A 16,397-nucleotide genomic window follows, 5' to 3' on the forward strand; every position below is an offset into this window, starting at 1 on the left:
CAATATCCAGACGTTTCAACCATATTGATTGTGCCGTCGAGACTTATTCATTCAAATGGCAGATGAGGGAATCTTTACACATCCAAAATCCATTCAATAGCCCATAAGTAACTTCCTCGCTCTCAGCTCGTCTATCAACGCATGCTTACTCTTGCCAATCTGCAAATCGTTTTAATGAACACTACATTTCACCAGGAAACTGGGTGTCAAACCCATTTTTGTCATGGGCCACGTTGTAGTTACGGATTCCCTTTGAGGGCCATTATGAATTTTGGAAAACCATATAAATGTTTAATTCCCTCCACATATTACATACAGAGCGCACAACAAATTGATGAATAACTAGTTTTAAAATCCGAAGTCAAGAATAATGACTGTTATCGTGGATTACAAATGAAAATTTTGGTTCAGGCTTGAGCAAGCCTCATGGAACTTGACATGCTTGATTTGCTTTCGCGGGCCACATAAAATGATTTGACGGACCAGATCTGGCCCCCGGGCCTGGACTTTGTCATCTGTGCCTTGAAGTTAAAAATAAATATATAAATAAATATTGAAAAAAAATATCCTTTTTGTTACCTTAAGGGACAAGTCTCAATGTGTTGTTGATTTGTCACAATACACTTTCATCACCAGCTACAAATTACACGTATATAATGGATGCTTTTCCAACTGAAGTGTTCACGTCGGGGAGTCGGGTTCATGTCACCCAAATAGGCCTCTTTGGAATTAGTTGGTTTCATGGGGACTGGAAGTGAAGTGTTTCAGCTATCCAAATATACGCCAAATATACTCGGCTTGAGCAAAAATATTAACATATCCAAACAAAAAAAGCACCGAGTACATGAAACGGCCATTACGCCTGCTGCAGTGCTGTGTGGATCAATACTGGTCGAGCTGGCGATGATCGCACTAACTAGATTGATTCTCAAACTTATATGATGAGACTTCTGATAGTTGACTCATTTTAGGTACTGTATTTACAGTGTCATACCAGAAAGGAAAGTGATGGTATCGATTGGCAGAGGAGCACAGCGGCCTCTCCATGCAGCGAAACAAAAGTGGTACATCGGTTTCATATTGACAGGCATCAAAATCAATAACTGGCAGCCACATTTCATTCGTGGCGACCCACCACAGATAAACTTTACACAGTATACTTTGGAGACGCCGCGGCTTTCTTCTTCCGCGCAGCCGATCAATGACGCCATTGATCAGATTGGCAAATGAAGACATTACATCTAATCACAAAAGATGCATACAATGCAACATATAAGATTTAGCCAGGTTTAGCCAAATCAGATCTGTGAAAAGCTAATACATACACACTTCAATTTAGCAGCCAGATTAATGTTTTTTGATCAATAATTGCCTTGCTTTTCCAAACACAGCAACGCTGAGAGAAGTGATGCAATGTGGCTGTAAATGCACAGAGGTATTGTTGAGTCAAGCTGAGTCATGCACGCATGTGTTTGAGGGTAGTTGGGAGTGCAGCATGACGCCTGCTTGGCCATCGGGGCGGCACATGTGCGGAGAGCAGCGGGTGGCAGCAGCAAAGATGGAGACCTCACCGGTTTAGCACAATAACAACGCTAATGCAGAATTCAAAATGGGGCAGTAAAAAGAAGAATGGAAGTGGGAACCAGTGATCATTAGGAGACGTATTCAGAAATGTGACTTGGGGGTCACAGAGTCGGACTCACCTGGCATTGTCCCTGCCATGCGACTTGATGAAGTTCATGTCTCTGTATTTGGACAAGAAGGCCACCAGCTGGTTGTTTGTCCTAAAAACAGAAGGTGGCGGCTTTGTGTTAGTTGAAGAACACCCGTATGCCATGAAGACAAACCAGTGGTTCTTAACCTGGGTTCGATCGAACCCCAGGCGTTAGGTGAATCGGTCTCAGGGGTTCGACGGAGCCTCAGCCATGGAGGTTGAGACACACCTGACTCAACATGTCAATTAGTTATGACACGCCCTGCTGGCCAACGCTGGCTGTGGATGATCACATGACATTGCTTGTCCAATCAGTGCTGCGGGAAATTTTTTATTTTTCACAAAAGAAGGGTCCGGTGAACGTGCATATGAACTGGTTGGGTTCGAAGAAGCACTGCTCTAAATGAACGTGTCCTTCACTGTGAGCATGATCTGTTTTGAATGGCGTTCAATTGAAAACATGCAATACAGTCATCAGAATGTGAAGGTCTTCTTAAATGGCCCCGTGAATCAAAATACATGCGACACTGAAATAAATACTCAAGGCTGCTTTTAAACTTTTTAGCGGATTGTTACTGTGTCCCATTTTCAAATACACGTCATGTTCCTTTTTTTTTCCTGAAAATTTCACAATCATTTTCTTTTCAAATTTGTGTGATGTACCGGTAAGCGGGAATCATAATCTGAGTAAAAAGGACAGACATAGTTTGGCACATTCAACATCATTGTTTTCTGAAGAAAAAGACAAAATGAAGACAGATGACTTAATGACCTGAGCAGCTCTGGGGTTGTTACTCCCCACCCCCCTCCCCGGCGGACTACTTGGCATCATAGGAAAGATTGTGTCGCTATTATTTTGAGAAAAGACCACATGCTGGTTTTACATTGTAGGCCAGTGTTCTCTCATACGCAGGCCAGACAGGCTAAAAGCTTTGCTCTGCAGGCTATATGCCCCAGTCATTTCATCTGGTTCGGAGCCTTTCATGATGCTTTGCTTTGCCTTTTGGAAAGAGCACAAGGATCAGCGGGGGGAGGGACAAGCGCATATTAATGTCATTTTCCCTTGAAGGAGCAATTTCACAGCCTGGGGGGCTTATTTTAGGAGGTCCTGAGCCATAAAGTCCAACTGATGATATGCTGTGCAGACACACGCAGTCTTCCGTCTCCGTACTGTACTCCCACCCACACACGCATGCTGGGTGACGGCCACATTGCCAATACAATATACATGCACACGAACGCAAAAATGCTTGAAGGCACGCTCACGCACGAGCAGTCGTGCACACGCACACACACACACACACACACATACGGCAAATGTCATACTCCAACTTTGCCACCTGAGCGGTCACCCCAAGTCCATTGGGTCAAGTTTGCATACTGTCAGGCTTGTGCTTGCTCTGATTCTCAGTGGTATTCACACACAACCGCACGATAACACACAGGCACACTCGCACCCACACACAATACTTTGCTTTCAAAGCCCGCCGGGCACACCAAAATGGTGCACTTTCCCCAATATCACAGTCAATTAAACGTCATCACGATGGTACTGATTCACTTCGATGGTCCTGTTAAATTCATAAGGTGCCCTTTTTATACGTAGGAGTTTTGTTAGATGATCCCGGGGTGGAATGGTGCAATGTTAGAGTTGATTATTGCTAGACACTCAAGCGCATTTGACAAAGATCACTTTTACAGGATCATCTCTGTCGGAACAAATTGATTTAACAAACAAACCAAAAAAAAACATTTTGACTTGCAAGATGTTGTTACCTTTTGTTTCATACTTATAAAAGGAGTCAATGATTTCTAGGATGACAACTTCATATCCCAACAAACGACTTGGAATAATATTAGCACATCAGTCACAAAATTAAAGACAAGCATCCTGCTCACAAAGCTCAATCGTTTTCAGCACTGCTGGAAAGTCATTGAAAGGGGCTTAAAAGGGAAAAAGGTAAGCGCAGGGAGACTGTGTAGATAAAAGGCTGGGAAAGAGGGTCACACTCTTTGGCAAAGCATGCGTGTAACTCATCTTTTGGCCTCTCTGGACACACACACACACGCACACACGCACACACACACACAAACACACATACACACACACACACACAGAACGCCCCATTGGTGTGAGTGGCTCTGCGTTTGCCTTTGAGAGGCAGCCATGCGGTAGGACAGACATTATCAGGGAATTAGAGGGGAAATAATGCTTGTCTCCCGTCCCACTGATAACAACAGCAGTAGTCAGGACGGGGCCGCGCAGGAGAGACCACCCTCAACTCCTTCACCCGTTTGGATTCTTGCCAATACTCTATAGTCACAATGGAAAGACTGGCAACCAGTGTTCTCCAACCTGGATTGAAACGAAGACAGATTTAGGATTTCAACAAGTTTTGATGAATAGAGTAGATGATTGAGCCCAACATTAAATTACAGGTTATATGGCAGGTAGGATTTCAGTTGAATAAACGTTTAATGCGGAGTTTTTCTCAAGGCATTTCAACCACACACCATTGTATTTTTTCTCCTATCAATTTAGATGAGTGTTTGGCATCCTTTATTAAGCCAAGGAACCCATTTTACATTTGAAATATCTCATGGCATAGCACCAAACGTGTCGCAAAAAGCATGATCTCAATTTACTCATGCATGTACTCACTCTGTGTGACATCTGGGCCTGTTTAACCTTTAGGTCCTTCGAAACAAAAAAACCCTAAGTTACGCGTTTTACAATTTTGGAAATGATGTATGTTGTGTTATAAAAACATTCTTTTTTTTTCAAACACTCAAAATGTTCAGAGGCATCTGTGCTATCCATACATATATCGTTTTTATTAGTTCTTTGGGATTTTTTATTCTTTATTTTTTGCAAAAGGAAAAAAAAAATGTGTCTGGAGGTCCCAACCGAGCCCTACTAACAATCCCGACCGGACGTGTTCGTGTAAAATGCACTGGTTTGAAGCCTCCTGCAAAAAGGCAAACTCATTTGCGATCCTCTGGCGCCGCCTAAAAGTTGCACAATTGGAATGACCTCAACCCAACAATGTGGCATGCATACGTCTGTTCAAGCGAAAACAAAGCGATTGACGTAAAAATCGCGTGAAATGCATGTTTACACATTAGGTTTACGACACATTCAAAAATATGAATTATAATGGGTCTCAATGGTGCAAAATATGTAAATTGTGAAGATTACGGAATCAAAACCTTTTTTATTATTGCTGCGATGCCTGAGAATTATCAGCCGGTGATGTCATGAAATTTCGGCCATTTTAGAACCCCCCCCCCCATACGTTTCAGTTCTCTCGTGTTATTGCGAATGCCTTTGCCTTTGATTCAAAGACATAATTTTGCATTTATCGCAAACGGTGGACTACGAGGGTTAATGGAACATGTAAATAAGAACGTACAAAGATGGAACTGTAATTTTCTGTTAAATTAAGTCAAATTGGACAGTTCTGTGCCAAGGAACCCTGGATGTGCATAACTTCATTCATTTTCCGAACCGCTTTATCCTCACTACAGTCGCGGTGGGTGCTGGAGCCTATCCCAGCTGTTCGATCAGTGTTCAATCAGTCTGCCATGCATGTTTTTGGAATGTCGGAGGAAACCGGAGGACCCGGAGAAAACCCATGCAAGCACGGGCAGAACATGCAAACTCCACACAGGAAGGCCGGAGCCGGAATCGGACCCGGTACCTCTGCACTGTGAAGTCGACGTGCTAACCACTCGACTACCGGGCCGCCCCATAACTTAGTAAGATGTGATCATTCTAATTTTACTTTATGCTTGAGATGCTTTAAGAAGCCACTGATTGGGCACCAAGTTGGTATTTGAAGGTGCTGATGTCTCAGGAGTTCCAAGAGCTTATTGATCCAAGATCCTCCAAAGATTAATGTATTAAGCTGTACTTTGGACAGACTGAACCAATGCTTAGAAGGAGAAAAAGTTGCACTACACTCATAATTACACAAAGACTATTTTTATGGATTAACAAGTTCAATGAATGGCAGCATTGTTCAGGTGATATTGAAGAGGGGCTCCTATGTAACTCAATGGATAAAGATAATTAAATCACATTTCCACTCGTCCATTTTCTGAACCGCTTTATCCTCACGAGGGTCGAGCGCGTGCCTGAGCCTATCCCAGCCGTCTTTGGGCAGTCAGCGGGGTCCACCCTGCACTGAATGCCAGCCAATTGCAGGAAATAACCGTTCCTTAAAAATCAATCAATCAATCAATCAATCAATCAATCAATCAATCAATCAATCAATCAATCAATCAATCAATCAATCAATCAATCAATCAATCAATCAATCAATCAATCAATCAAAAATCACTGTGCTATAACAAATATAGGACAGATTTTTTTCTTTATAGCCTATAAGTTTCATTTATTAAACAGTTGTTAAGACAAACTTCAGTAATTTTCATTGTGGTGGTTTTGCTCCCAAAATCCAGGTTCAATTCCAGCTCGGGCCTTCCTGTGTGGAGTTTGCATGTTCTCCCTGTGCCTGTGTGGATTTTCTCCGGCTTCTTCACACGTTCCAAAAACATACATGGCAGGCTGATTGAACAACCTAAATGAGTGGTTCTCAACCTTATTAGAGGGACCGAACCCAACCAGTTCATATGCACATTCATCAAACCCTTCATTACTGAAAAATACAAATCGGATTCAAGAAGTGTTCCTTCAGTTTTGCCGGAGCGAGACTAGAGTTGCTTAACTTGGCATGACAAATGCAGATAGGATGCTGAGTTCCATCATGTTCTGTGATGCATGTGAATCCATGCGGCGCATTTTTTTTTTTTTGCTCAACATAGTTAGCATGTATTAAAACATTCTAAAATAAAATCACGCGCCGTGCTATCATGACAGTCACACTGACTACTGAGCGAACTAAATTTTCCACAGCACTGATTGGAGAAGCAATGTAATGTGATCATGTGCAGCCAGTGATGGCCAAGCGGGCGTGTCATAACTAATTGAAATGTTGAGTCGGGTGTGTTTTAACCTCAATGGTAGAGGCTTCGTCGAACCACTGAGACCGAGTCATCAAACCCCTGGGGTTCGATCAACCCCAGGTTAAGAACCACTGCTAAATTGTCCCTAGGCGTGCCTGTGATCGTGGATGGTTGTTCATCTATGTCTGCCCTGCGATTGCCTGGCAACTAGTTTGTTTGTTGGTTTGTTTGTTTGTTTATTGAACAAAAAAACATATACAGTAATAAATTGAACGGAAGTAGGGTACCGGTAAGTAAAATTGTAAAATCAGTCATCATACAACACAATTATTATGTTCAAAGGAGTAGGAAGAAGTAACAGGGTGTGCCCAGCCTATACTGCCCGAAGACAGCTGGGATAGGCTGTAGCACGCCCCGCGACCCTTGTGAAGATAAAGCGGATCGAAAAATGGATGGATGGATGGACATTGACTATTTAGGAAAATGAATGAAAATTGTATTTGTTTCGTAGTGTTTATCAAATTCAGCTGAAGAGATGAGAGCATCTTAACACGCACACACACACGCACATACACACACACATGCACACACACGCACACATACTAAACACCTTAAAAAAACTCCCCTGACACTTGATCACATATTAATAAGACAAAAATAATAGACCATGTTTCCCAGTTGGCATTGTCAAATCCAGGCTGTTACAAATAAACTTCCTCTGCAATGATACCAGACTAAAATTTACATATTTCCGAATCACACAAATCCAAAACATCCACCCCCCCCTCACCCCCGCCACCACCACCACAATTGATCTGTCCCCCTCCCTCCTCCCTGTCATTTTGTGTATCTCAATTCCCTCTTTTGTGCCATCAATCGTTTCATTTCCAAACAGATGGGTCTTAAAATCTCCACCGTCAGCTATTTTCCACTTCCATCAACCTCATGCAAATGAGGAGCAAAATAAGAGCAAAACAGTGCCTTGGCACAATCACAAAAGCATTTAATCATGCAGAGGCAGGATAAATATGTGAGCATGTAGCGTGATGCAAGACATGAACTCAGACATGTCGCAGAAACATACAGTATTGACAGCATGCATCAATACGATGGCAGGGACGTGATTAAACTGAGCAAATTCAATTTCTTGGCTGCTGTTTTGGAAAACATCAGATCCTATTTGGCTCTGTCCATTATAACAACTCGTCTAAATCCAACTGGTGGACATCTGGCTGCGCAGGAGAGATAACTCCTTCCCACCACTTTTAGAAGCATTTTAATTAGTTACTGCATGGCTTCTTCAAAAATGCAGCAGAGCCTGAAATCCCAGAAGAACAATAAAATCACATAAAAGGACACCCCCTGGCCCCCCCCCCCAAAAAAAATTCTTCCCAAGTTGACTTGGATGACATGAGGTCCAGTTCACTTGATCTTTGTGGCCTTTAATTACCTTCTACAGCCTCTTCAAAGAAACATGTTCAACAATTGAGATCGGGTTTTTGGACCATCAAGTACACTGCAGGCGGAGAAAGTCAATATATATTGAGCCTGCGCAATTAAATTGTAATCAGGTGAACATGTAGCCCCTCGAATGGAGAACAAGCAAGGAAAAAAAAGACTTGGAAAAGAAGGTGCGAGGAGGCAAGCGTTGGAGAAGCAGACGTTTGACTTCATTGATCTGTTTGGTTTGGAGTGACTCTTTATTCAAAGCTCACAGTGAACGAACCACTGGAGCCCAGACGCAATGGCCCCCACCCCCAAGTTTACGGATGATCTCGTGAGGGCCCCTCTTTTACCTGATGGGGTAGTCGGCAGCACTGAGGTTGATGAAGAAATCCCAGCTCCAGTCCCTCATGGACAATAGGTCAGCCATACTTCGAAGATACATGGTCAGGAGACTGGCACCCCCCCAGATGGTGGCCATGCGCCATGGCGTCACCCTCACGTTGGGGTATTGAGCCGCTAAGGCCTTTACCTGCCGATGGAGGTAGTTGGAGCGCTGCAACAAACAACAACAACAACCATTCAGAGCAGCAATTTACTAAAACATTGATGGATTGGGCGGCCCGGTAGTCCAGTGGTTAGCACGTCGGCTTCACAGTGCAGAGGTACCGGGTTCGATTCCAGCTCCGGCCTCCCTGTGTGGAGTTTGCATGTTCTCCCCGGGCCTGCGTGGGTTTTCTCTGGGTGCTCCGGTTTCCTCCCACATTCCAAAAATATGCATGGCAGGCTGATTGAACACTCTAAATTGTCCCTAGGTATGAGTGTGTGGGTGGATGGTTGTTCGTCTATGTGTGCCCTGCGATTGGCTGGCAACCGATTCAGGGTGTCCCCCGCCTACTGCCCTGAGACGGCTGGGATGGGCTCCAGCACCCCCCGCGACCCTCGTGAGGATCAAGCGGTACGGAAGATGGATGGATAGATTGATGGATTGTGAACATGTTGTGAATACACATGTGACAATTACCGATGGTTCAAGAACAATCTCCACAAATGTGCACACCGCAGTTTTCCATCTCTGCACTTTTTTAGCAAATGTCTTGAAATGTTTGTACGGTACAAGAATTGTCTACTCGAACGTGATAACGGCTAACGTGGAGGGAACATAACTGCAAAGTCATGTGATATCATTGATATCGTTGTTCAGACATATTGGTAATGTCATGTGAACGTATTTGGTAAAGTCCTTTGTAGAATCCACAGTTGAAGAGATTTTTTTAAATGGAATAATTCAGTGGAGGTCTGCAGTGAAACCTTTCCTTTGATTGCTTTCACGTTAACCAGGGCTTACCTGATCCACGTGTATGTAGTAGTAGTGGGACGTGTGGTAGATGGTTTTGAGGAGCCGCTGAAACTGACGAGAAGCGCGACCGTGCACCACCAGGACAAATGCTATTCGTACTGGATTTGATGGGAAGCTTTCCGCAGAGTCTTCATCCCACTGGATATTTGCATTGGCTTTCCCTGTACCAACAACAACAAATACATACATTTATCACCACAGATCTTTTATTTATGTATTTACTTATTTATTTTAATGATGGAAAAATGTAACGGATGGCTTGTACAGACAGAAATAAAGCTGTTCAGCTATAAGCTTTGTTATTGTGGATGGATGGAATTTCTTGTCCAAAGCAGAGCTGGCAACCTATAGAAATTCACTTCCAATACCAATTTGTCCAAATGTCCATATTTTTCACATTTTCTCAAGCACATTAGCGCAGGACAGTTATTGCAGTGTACCCTGTATATATGATCAGATAAAAAGGAATTATACATAGCCTACTGCACAACATAATCATTACTCCATCACCATAATCGTTAAAGATGGCTTCAGTATTTGTATTTGTAACGTGTTTATTGCATCAACATTGGAATGGTGCACACGGTCGCAGGCTGAATCAAAGGATATGAGATTGAAGGGTGCCCTCATCAAATATATCTGCATCATTGGATTAAATTAGGCTTTACCGGTTCTGTTTTTGAACTGTCGTAAACAAAGCAAGTGTCACCACTTCTCAAAAGTCAACATTTAAACTCGGCACTCGATTTTCCCAAGAAACAAGTAGCATTGTTGGAATAGAAAGTTGAAGCATGGACAAAATTGTGGTTTCTATTTAGTGCAATCTAATGTGTGTACAAATGTCTCCTCTTGTAGGCATTTTTCTATTTCTTGTATCCACAATTGCTGGTGAAACGATGTTAAACTAAAGCGCTTTATCCTCACCAGGGTGGTAGGTTCGGGCAGCAGACGAGGTACACCCTGAACCGGTAGCAAGCCAATCGCAGGGCGCACATAGACAAACGAGCATTCACACGCACAGTCACACTTTTTTCGTGTTTTGGAAAATTGTCCCTCAGCGACAGTGGCTGACTTGCCTCTCATGTAAGAGTTTGATTATCCTTCTTCACACACTACAAATCAAAGTGCCGATGCCAGGGGGATTTACACAATCAGTGGGACTTGATATGATGACTGATCTCCCGTTTTGTTGCGTCACTGATGCAGCTTGTTTTGATGTTTTCTTGACATGGGCTGGGGGTTCATAGTTGTTTTGCGTGACGTTGTTGACATTGGTATTTAGTACAGAAACCAACAAAATACTTGTGCATTCTTCTACTCAGGGTCAAGGAAAAGGGGCAAGCTTGCTAACCTTTGCTACGCTGCCACTTTTGGTTTTTGGGGTTTTTTTTCCCCGTTACATTTATTTGGCAAGCAATGTTGTGATAATACTGTAAACTATCATATGCATAACTGGTCGCTAAGAAAATCGTGGTTTTGGAGCATTTGGCATTTGTACTTTGTACCCGTGAATTTTGCCGTGGAATTTGCCAGGGCAATTTTGACGGACAGATCGGCCCTTCGCTCGAGTGGCGAATAAGGGAAAGCACGCCACTCCCCATTTCAATTCATTTTTGGTGATGCGGCGAATGGTATAAAAATGATCTAAACCAGCCACAATAGAAGAGACCAGACAAATACTGTATGTAAAAATATATATCATGGCGATTTTTCTTTGTTTGCTTGGAAAATTTTGCTGATTCATTGCCACGGATGCAATGATTCGAGACTTGTGCTGTGTTGATACCAGAGGCAATGTGAATTTGCTGCGCTGGATTGTTTCGCCAGCTAGCCAGCCGAAGCTCGCAGGGAACTGGCGTAGTGCAAAAGCATTTTTCAATATGAAAAGAAGTTCTTTTTTCTTTTCTTTTTTTTTACAATGTACTGTTAATTTCATCGCATTCATTCATGTCTACAAGTCAGCGTCTTGCTGGCCCGCTACTGTTGGAGCCTGGATTTTTTTTTTAACTATCTGGAACAATCAGCCTCCCAGCTGTAAAGAGTTGGCGTTCAATGATTTCGTAACAGACAATCTCTAACATTTGGTAGCTCTGTGGAATTAATAGAAATACGATCCAACAAGGGTGCTGTGGAACACTTTAAATGGTGGTGTAAGTGTGAAGCATATTATAACTCTTAATTCACTTCTTCGTTACCGGTGACGGTCATTTGGTGTTAGACATCAACTAAGTTTAAAATGAGAATGTACACAGTGCATTTTTTTTTTCTTTCCAGAGGTTTCGTTAAAAATGTCAACGTGAAGAGTCAGGCTAATCAGCTTATCAAACAAAATAAAAACGATTTCGGGTGCCTAATACAGGGACAATTAATACATTGAAAACACAAGCCTTGGAAGTCAACTTGTATTTTACAGAAATGACAAAATCATGAAAGCAATGCCAACTCACTATCAAACGCATCTGTGGTGTTATTGGCAGCCTCACATTACTTCCCGTTGCGCCTTTAAACCTTCCCTTTCAAACTTGTTGAGGTTTTGAACTGACAATCTCGAAAGTGTAGAATGGACACTGATTGACTTGTTTTTCATGAAAACAAATGCGTGCAACAGGCTGTTAGGACGTGTTTGTTTACAATGTCATGTCTTAAGGAGATTAATGACTGTAATTCAGGGCTCTGGTTCCCTCGAGCCCGTCTATAGTCAAGACGAAAAAGGACAAGAGAAGCTGTGTATTCCGTAGAGGTCATATTTCCCAAAATGTCCATCCTGACTCAACACAGTGTCTGGCCCCTCGGGGCCCTGTAATTACTCTGATTTAACAGCCAAGTATCAGACTGGTATAAGCAGCCTTCACCCCCACTATTTAACAGACGCAATCTAAATTTAAGGTCCGGCAGGGCATTGTCCAAAGACAATTTGGGATAACAACCTGATTACAACTATCATTACGTCCTGACACTCGATGTTACTTGTTTGTTGCACTTCACTCTATTTCGGAGATCCCAAAGGGGAAATATTTGCACTTTGTCTTAGACTGAATGCTAATTACTGGCCGGCTTAGAAGGTTCACTGGTTTGTTTTACACATGGATAATTGGGCCAGTTGTTTCACAAAGGATACTGAATGTGTGCCATATGAGATAGCTGAACTAATGAGCACTGCTACAGTCAGTGTGTGAACTTCATTTGAGCGATCACTTTTGTGAGGCATTTATGATTTCACCGTTGACTCATTTTGACCCACTACAAAATTGACAGGACGGGGGAGGGGGTCTCTCCTCTTGAGCTAGAGAGTCTTCATCATTCTTCCTGTCTGCATAAATCCTTTTAAGTATAGCGCCCTTATCTGCTTTCGCCCTTCTTGTCTTGTCTTATCTTGCATAACATCCGTTTTGAATGCTCATTTGAGGTAGAAATAAAATCAGAGTAAATCTCCCACTCTATGTAAATTCATCAATTTACCAGATGAGACATCAATGTCTTTTGAAAAAATAAAAAATAATAAATACAGCAAACAAAGTACAGATCTCTACAAATTGAGAAATGCATTTCCATGCACAGGGCTTACGCTATCGCTCTTTGTTGTATTTGGACACACAAAAAAAAAATAAGAACACTAGTTACAGTGCAAAGGTATGTTATAATGGTAATTTATAATTACAAATGAAGTAGAGTGCATAACGTTACCAAAATGCAACTGATCTGGATAAAAGTTAAAAGACAGGAGCTTGGAATTTGTTTGTCCATGCTGTGAAAATGGCATGTATTACTTTAGTGGAATCTGTACTTTAACACTCGGGTGGTGTACAAATACAACGCTCTGCAAAATTCTAGCACCAATGAAATTCTTCACATTATTTTTTGTTGTTGTCACTTAATAGAATAGAGGCCGACCCGCTGAATTAAAGAATAAAAATCCTGTTTTGTCCATTTGTTTTATTAGTCTGCATATTACTTCCTGGTCGCTGGAGGATGACGTACAGATGGGATTGCCATTATGAGTCTGGGGGTTGGATCGTTCCATTGATGCCAGTTAGTCAAATAATGAACATATATTTTTATATCCACACTTATATGCAGACTTTCATCAAAATGTAATGGATTCTTAGTTCTTTCTTGGTCCGTGTAATGTTTGGCGTAATGCACTTATTTTTGTTTTGTTTTTGTCAAAATGACTGCTGTGAGAAAAAGTCATAAAAGTAGTTTGTTATGGTCCAAGATTTTTGCATTGTGTTGTACCAGGGATGGACAATTATGGAAAAATAATAATCATGATTATTTTGTTTGAGATCACTCCCAAAGTCAATGTAATTTCCCAATGGTATTTCAATGGGATCCTCCATTGAATTTAGCATTAGCAATGTTATAAAAACGAAGAATGTTATGTATTTAAATACACAACGTGTGAAATTGTTTTGTGATCTGTTTTACAGTTAACGCCAACTGGGGTGTCATTAAACAGCTTAAAACTCAGGGCTTGCAGAATCACATCCACGCTGCACGCTTGCTACGATTCAAAAGATCAGCTCACCATCATGAGCAAAAGTTCCCACTATTGCTACTGTACAAATGCCCTGCCAAGCCCTGGAGCATCACAAGCCAAACCTATCATCACTAGCCAAGCTAGCATATGGTTGACAAAGAGATTGACCATGTTCCTCCAGCATTCAATGATGCAAATATCAGTTCTAACACAATTGCTAATCCAGTCAATGCCTCAAGGACGCTACACTGATCAAATCAAATTGGACAATTTTGTGCTAACAAGGTTAGGACTTGAATTGGGATGGGAATACAAGAGGGAAGAGCAAGTGAGAACAAATTGGCGGTGAGCAGGCAGGCAGAAGGACAGTATAAGACAGACAAATGGTTCAATTTAGCTGCGGCGTTGTTATCAGGCCAGCAACCCGGGGAAAGGCCCTTTCCATTTCTTGGTGTCTTTGATCAACCGGTAATTTGAATGGGGTGGTGAGTTGCTGTGAGATGCAGACATGACACCATTGCTATTTGGAAGTAGAGTGGACAAAAGTTGCAATGTCCCTGTGCTTTCTTTTGTTTTCGAAGGACAGCAAGTGCCTGCTGACATGTTATGTTGTGTTCATTCCAACACCATCTGTGTAAATACAACAGCTCGTTTTTCCTCCTCACTTGAGAATGGCCACTCATACAAGAAAGTCGTGGCGATTGAGAGCGACGAGCATCAATACACTTCCGCTGCATGCATCCAGTGGAGGAATGTTTAGGTGGAGAGACAACACGAATGACAGGGATGACGCTACAGCGGGGCTAAGCGGTGATAGTCATCCATCCATCCATTATCCAAACGGCTTATCCTCAGGAGGATCTAAAATAGCCTGATTAATTTGTTTCTCAACTCCCCTATGTCTCGTTCAACCTCCATCCACTTTAGCTCGGGGAGAGAAAAAAAAATCCTGTACCTGTCCCCGACGAACGGCAAGAGACAGAGCGAGATGCAAAAGGACGAGAGAATGTAGATGCAGCTCGTGTGTACAGTCGACTGATTAGTCAGCCATATCGAAGCCTGGATGTTTGGCAGTATTATTCAGGTAGGTTGTTGCAGAATAAGGAAGGTAATATTTCTTTATGTTTCAAGGGTACAAAGTCACAATTCAAGTGCAATGAGATTTATAAATGAAATGTTTTTCATTGCAAATGAAGTTTTGTGCGATTCTGGTCAAGGCTCTTCTTTCATATGAAAATTCCCCCAAATTAACTTAAATTGCATTTCAGTTTAAATAACCTGCTAGTTGTGTGAATATGGTCTAAGTTATTACAATTAGGAAATAAAAATGATTAAATTGTAAGCAATCATAAAAATTCTATGAACATTTTCTTGTATCACGATTCAAGCAACATTCACAAAAAATGTAAATCAGTTTTCCTACAATCTGAAGTGTGCTAAATCCTATTAACCATTCCTAGTCAAGACTCCCAAATGATTATCACGGATTAATCCCCCTGGCCCTCTTCCCTGCACCGTGCAGGAATGTTGCCAACATGAGGAACACATGTGGCATTGTCGCCAGTCGTTTGTTTGAAAAATAGATGCAGGAAGTGTTGAAAAAGTCGACCAACGCTACATATTGCAACATTGTTGTAAATTCGGCAACTCTTCGTTGCTCTTGCTCAGCGGTACCGCCCACAGACATACACAGCAAAATAAAAGTACCACTTTAAAAATCCAAGCACCACATATTTTACGATTTATTTTGACTTGATAAAGAATGCGATGTGGCCCACGGGCTGTACTTTGCCCAGGTCCGGCCCAGAGGGAGCATGTTGGAGTGATTTTGGATTGAAGATAGCATTGCCCACCATCATCAAAACAGCAGATAATAAATTTTTGTGAGCGAATGGTGTTCATGCCTCCAGCAGATTTACAGAGACTAACAGAATATATGCCAAGGTCCAGTGAAGCTGTTCTGACAGCTGCTACTGGTGGAAAACATTACAAAATGCTACCTAGGCTGTTCTCTGTTTGTCACCGGTTTGTTGTGGTCCTCTGATATTGTTGCCAGGCTCCACCTCCGGAGAGGTGAAAAAAAAAAAAACAACAAACAAGTGTGAATGTTTGGCTGTTTTCTGGTTTGAAAAAGAAAGGAACAACTTTGATTCACGGCCAGTTTGAAAAAAACAAACACATGACAATTGGAAACAATTTGGAGAGAATACAAACAATGTCCCCATTTTTCTGCAAATCCAATTAGACACACACGCACACACATGCGCGCACACACACACACACACACACACACACACACACACACACACACGCACACACACACACACACACACACACACAATTATTGTTGGCTTTCATGGGGCATCAATTATTTCGCAAGATTCCAGGATTTTTTCAATTAATCTGAAACATACATAAAGGATGTTGTAGTT

General features: G+C 42.1%; 1 protein-coding gene across 1 annotated transcript in view; it reads right to left on the minus strand.

Annotated features, from left to right (window-relative positions):
* The window catches only part of xylt1 (xylosyltransferase I), a 76,560-nt gene that overhangs the window by 22,708 nt on the left and 37,455 nt on the right, over positions 1-16,397 (minus strand). Inside the window, exons 3-5 of the mRNA XM_052085188.1 lie at positions 9,474-9,646; positions 8,479-8,681; positions 1,704-1,784 (exon numbers count right to left, since the gene is read on the minus strand). Coding sequence (XP_051941148.1) covers positions 1,704-1,784; positions 8,479-8,681; positions 9,474-9,646 — 457 coding nt within the window. The remainder of the gene's footprint in view (positions 1-1,703; positions 1,785-8,478; positions 8,682-9,473; positions 9,647-16,397) is intronic.

Source organism: Hippocampus zosterae, chromosome 13 (assembly GCF_025434085.1).
Source record: "Hippocampus zosterae strain Florida chromosome 13, ASM2543408v3, whole genome shotgun sequence".
NCBI classification, from domain to species: Eukaryota; Metazoa; Chordata; class Actinopteri; order Syngnathiformes; family Syngnathidae; genus Hippocampus; species Hippocampus zosterae.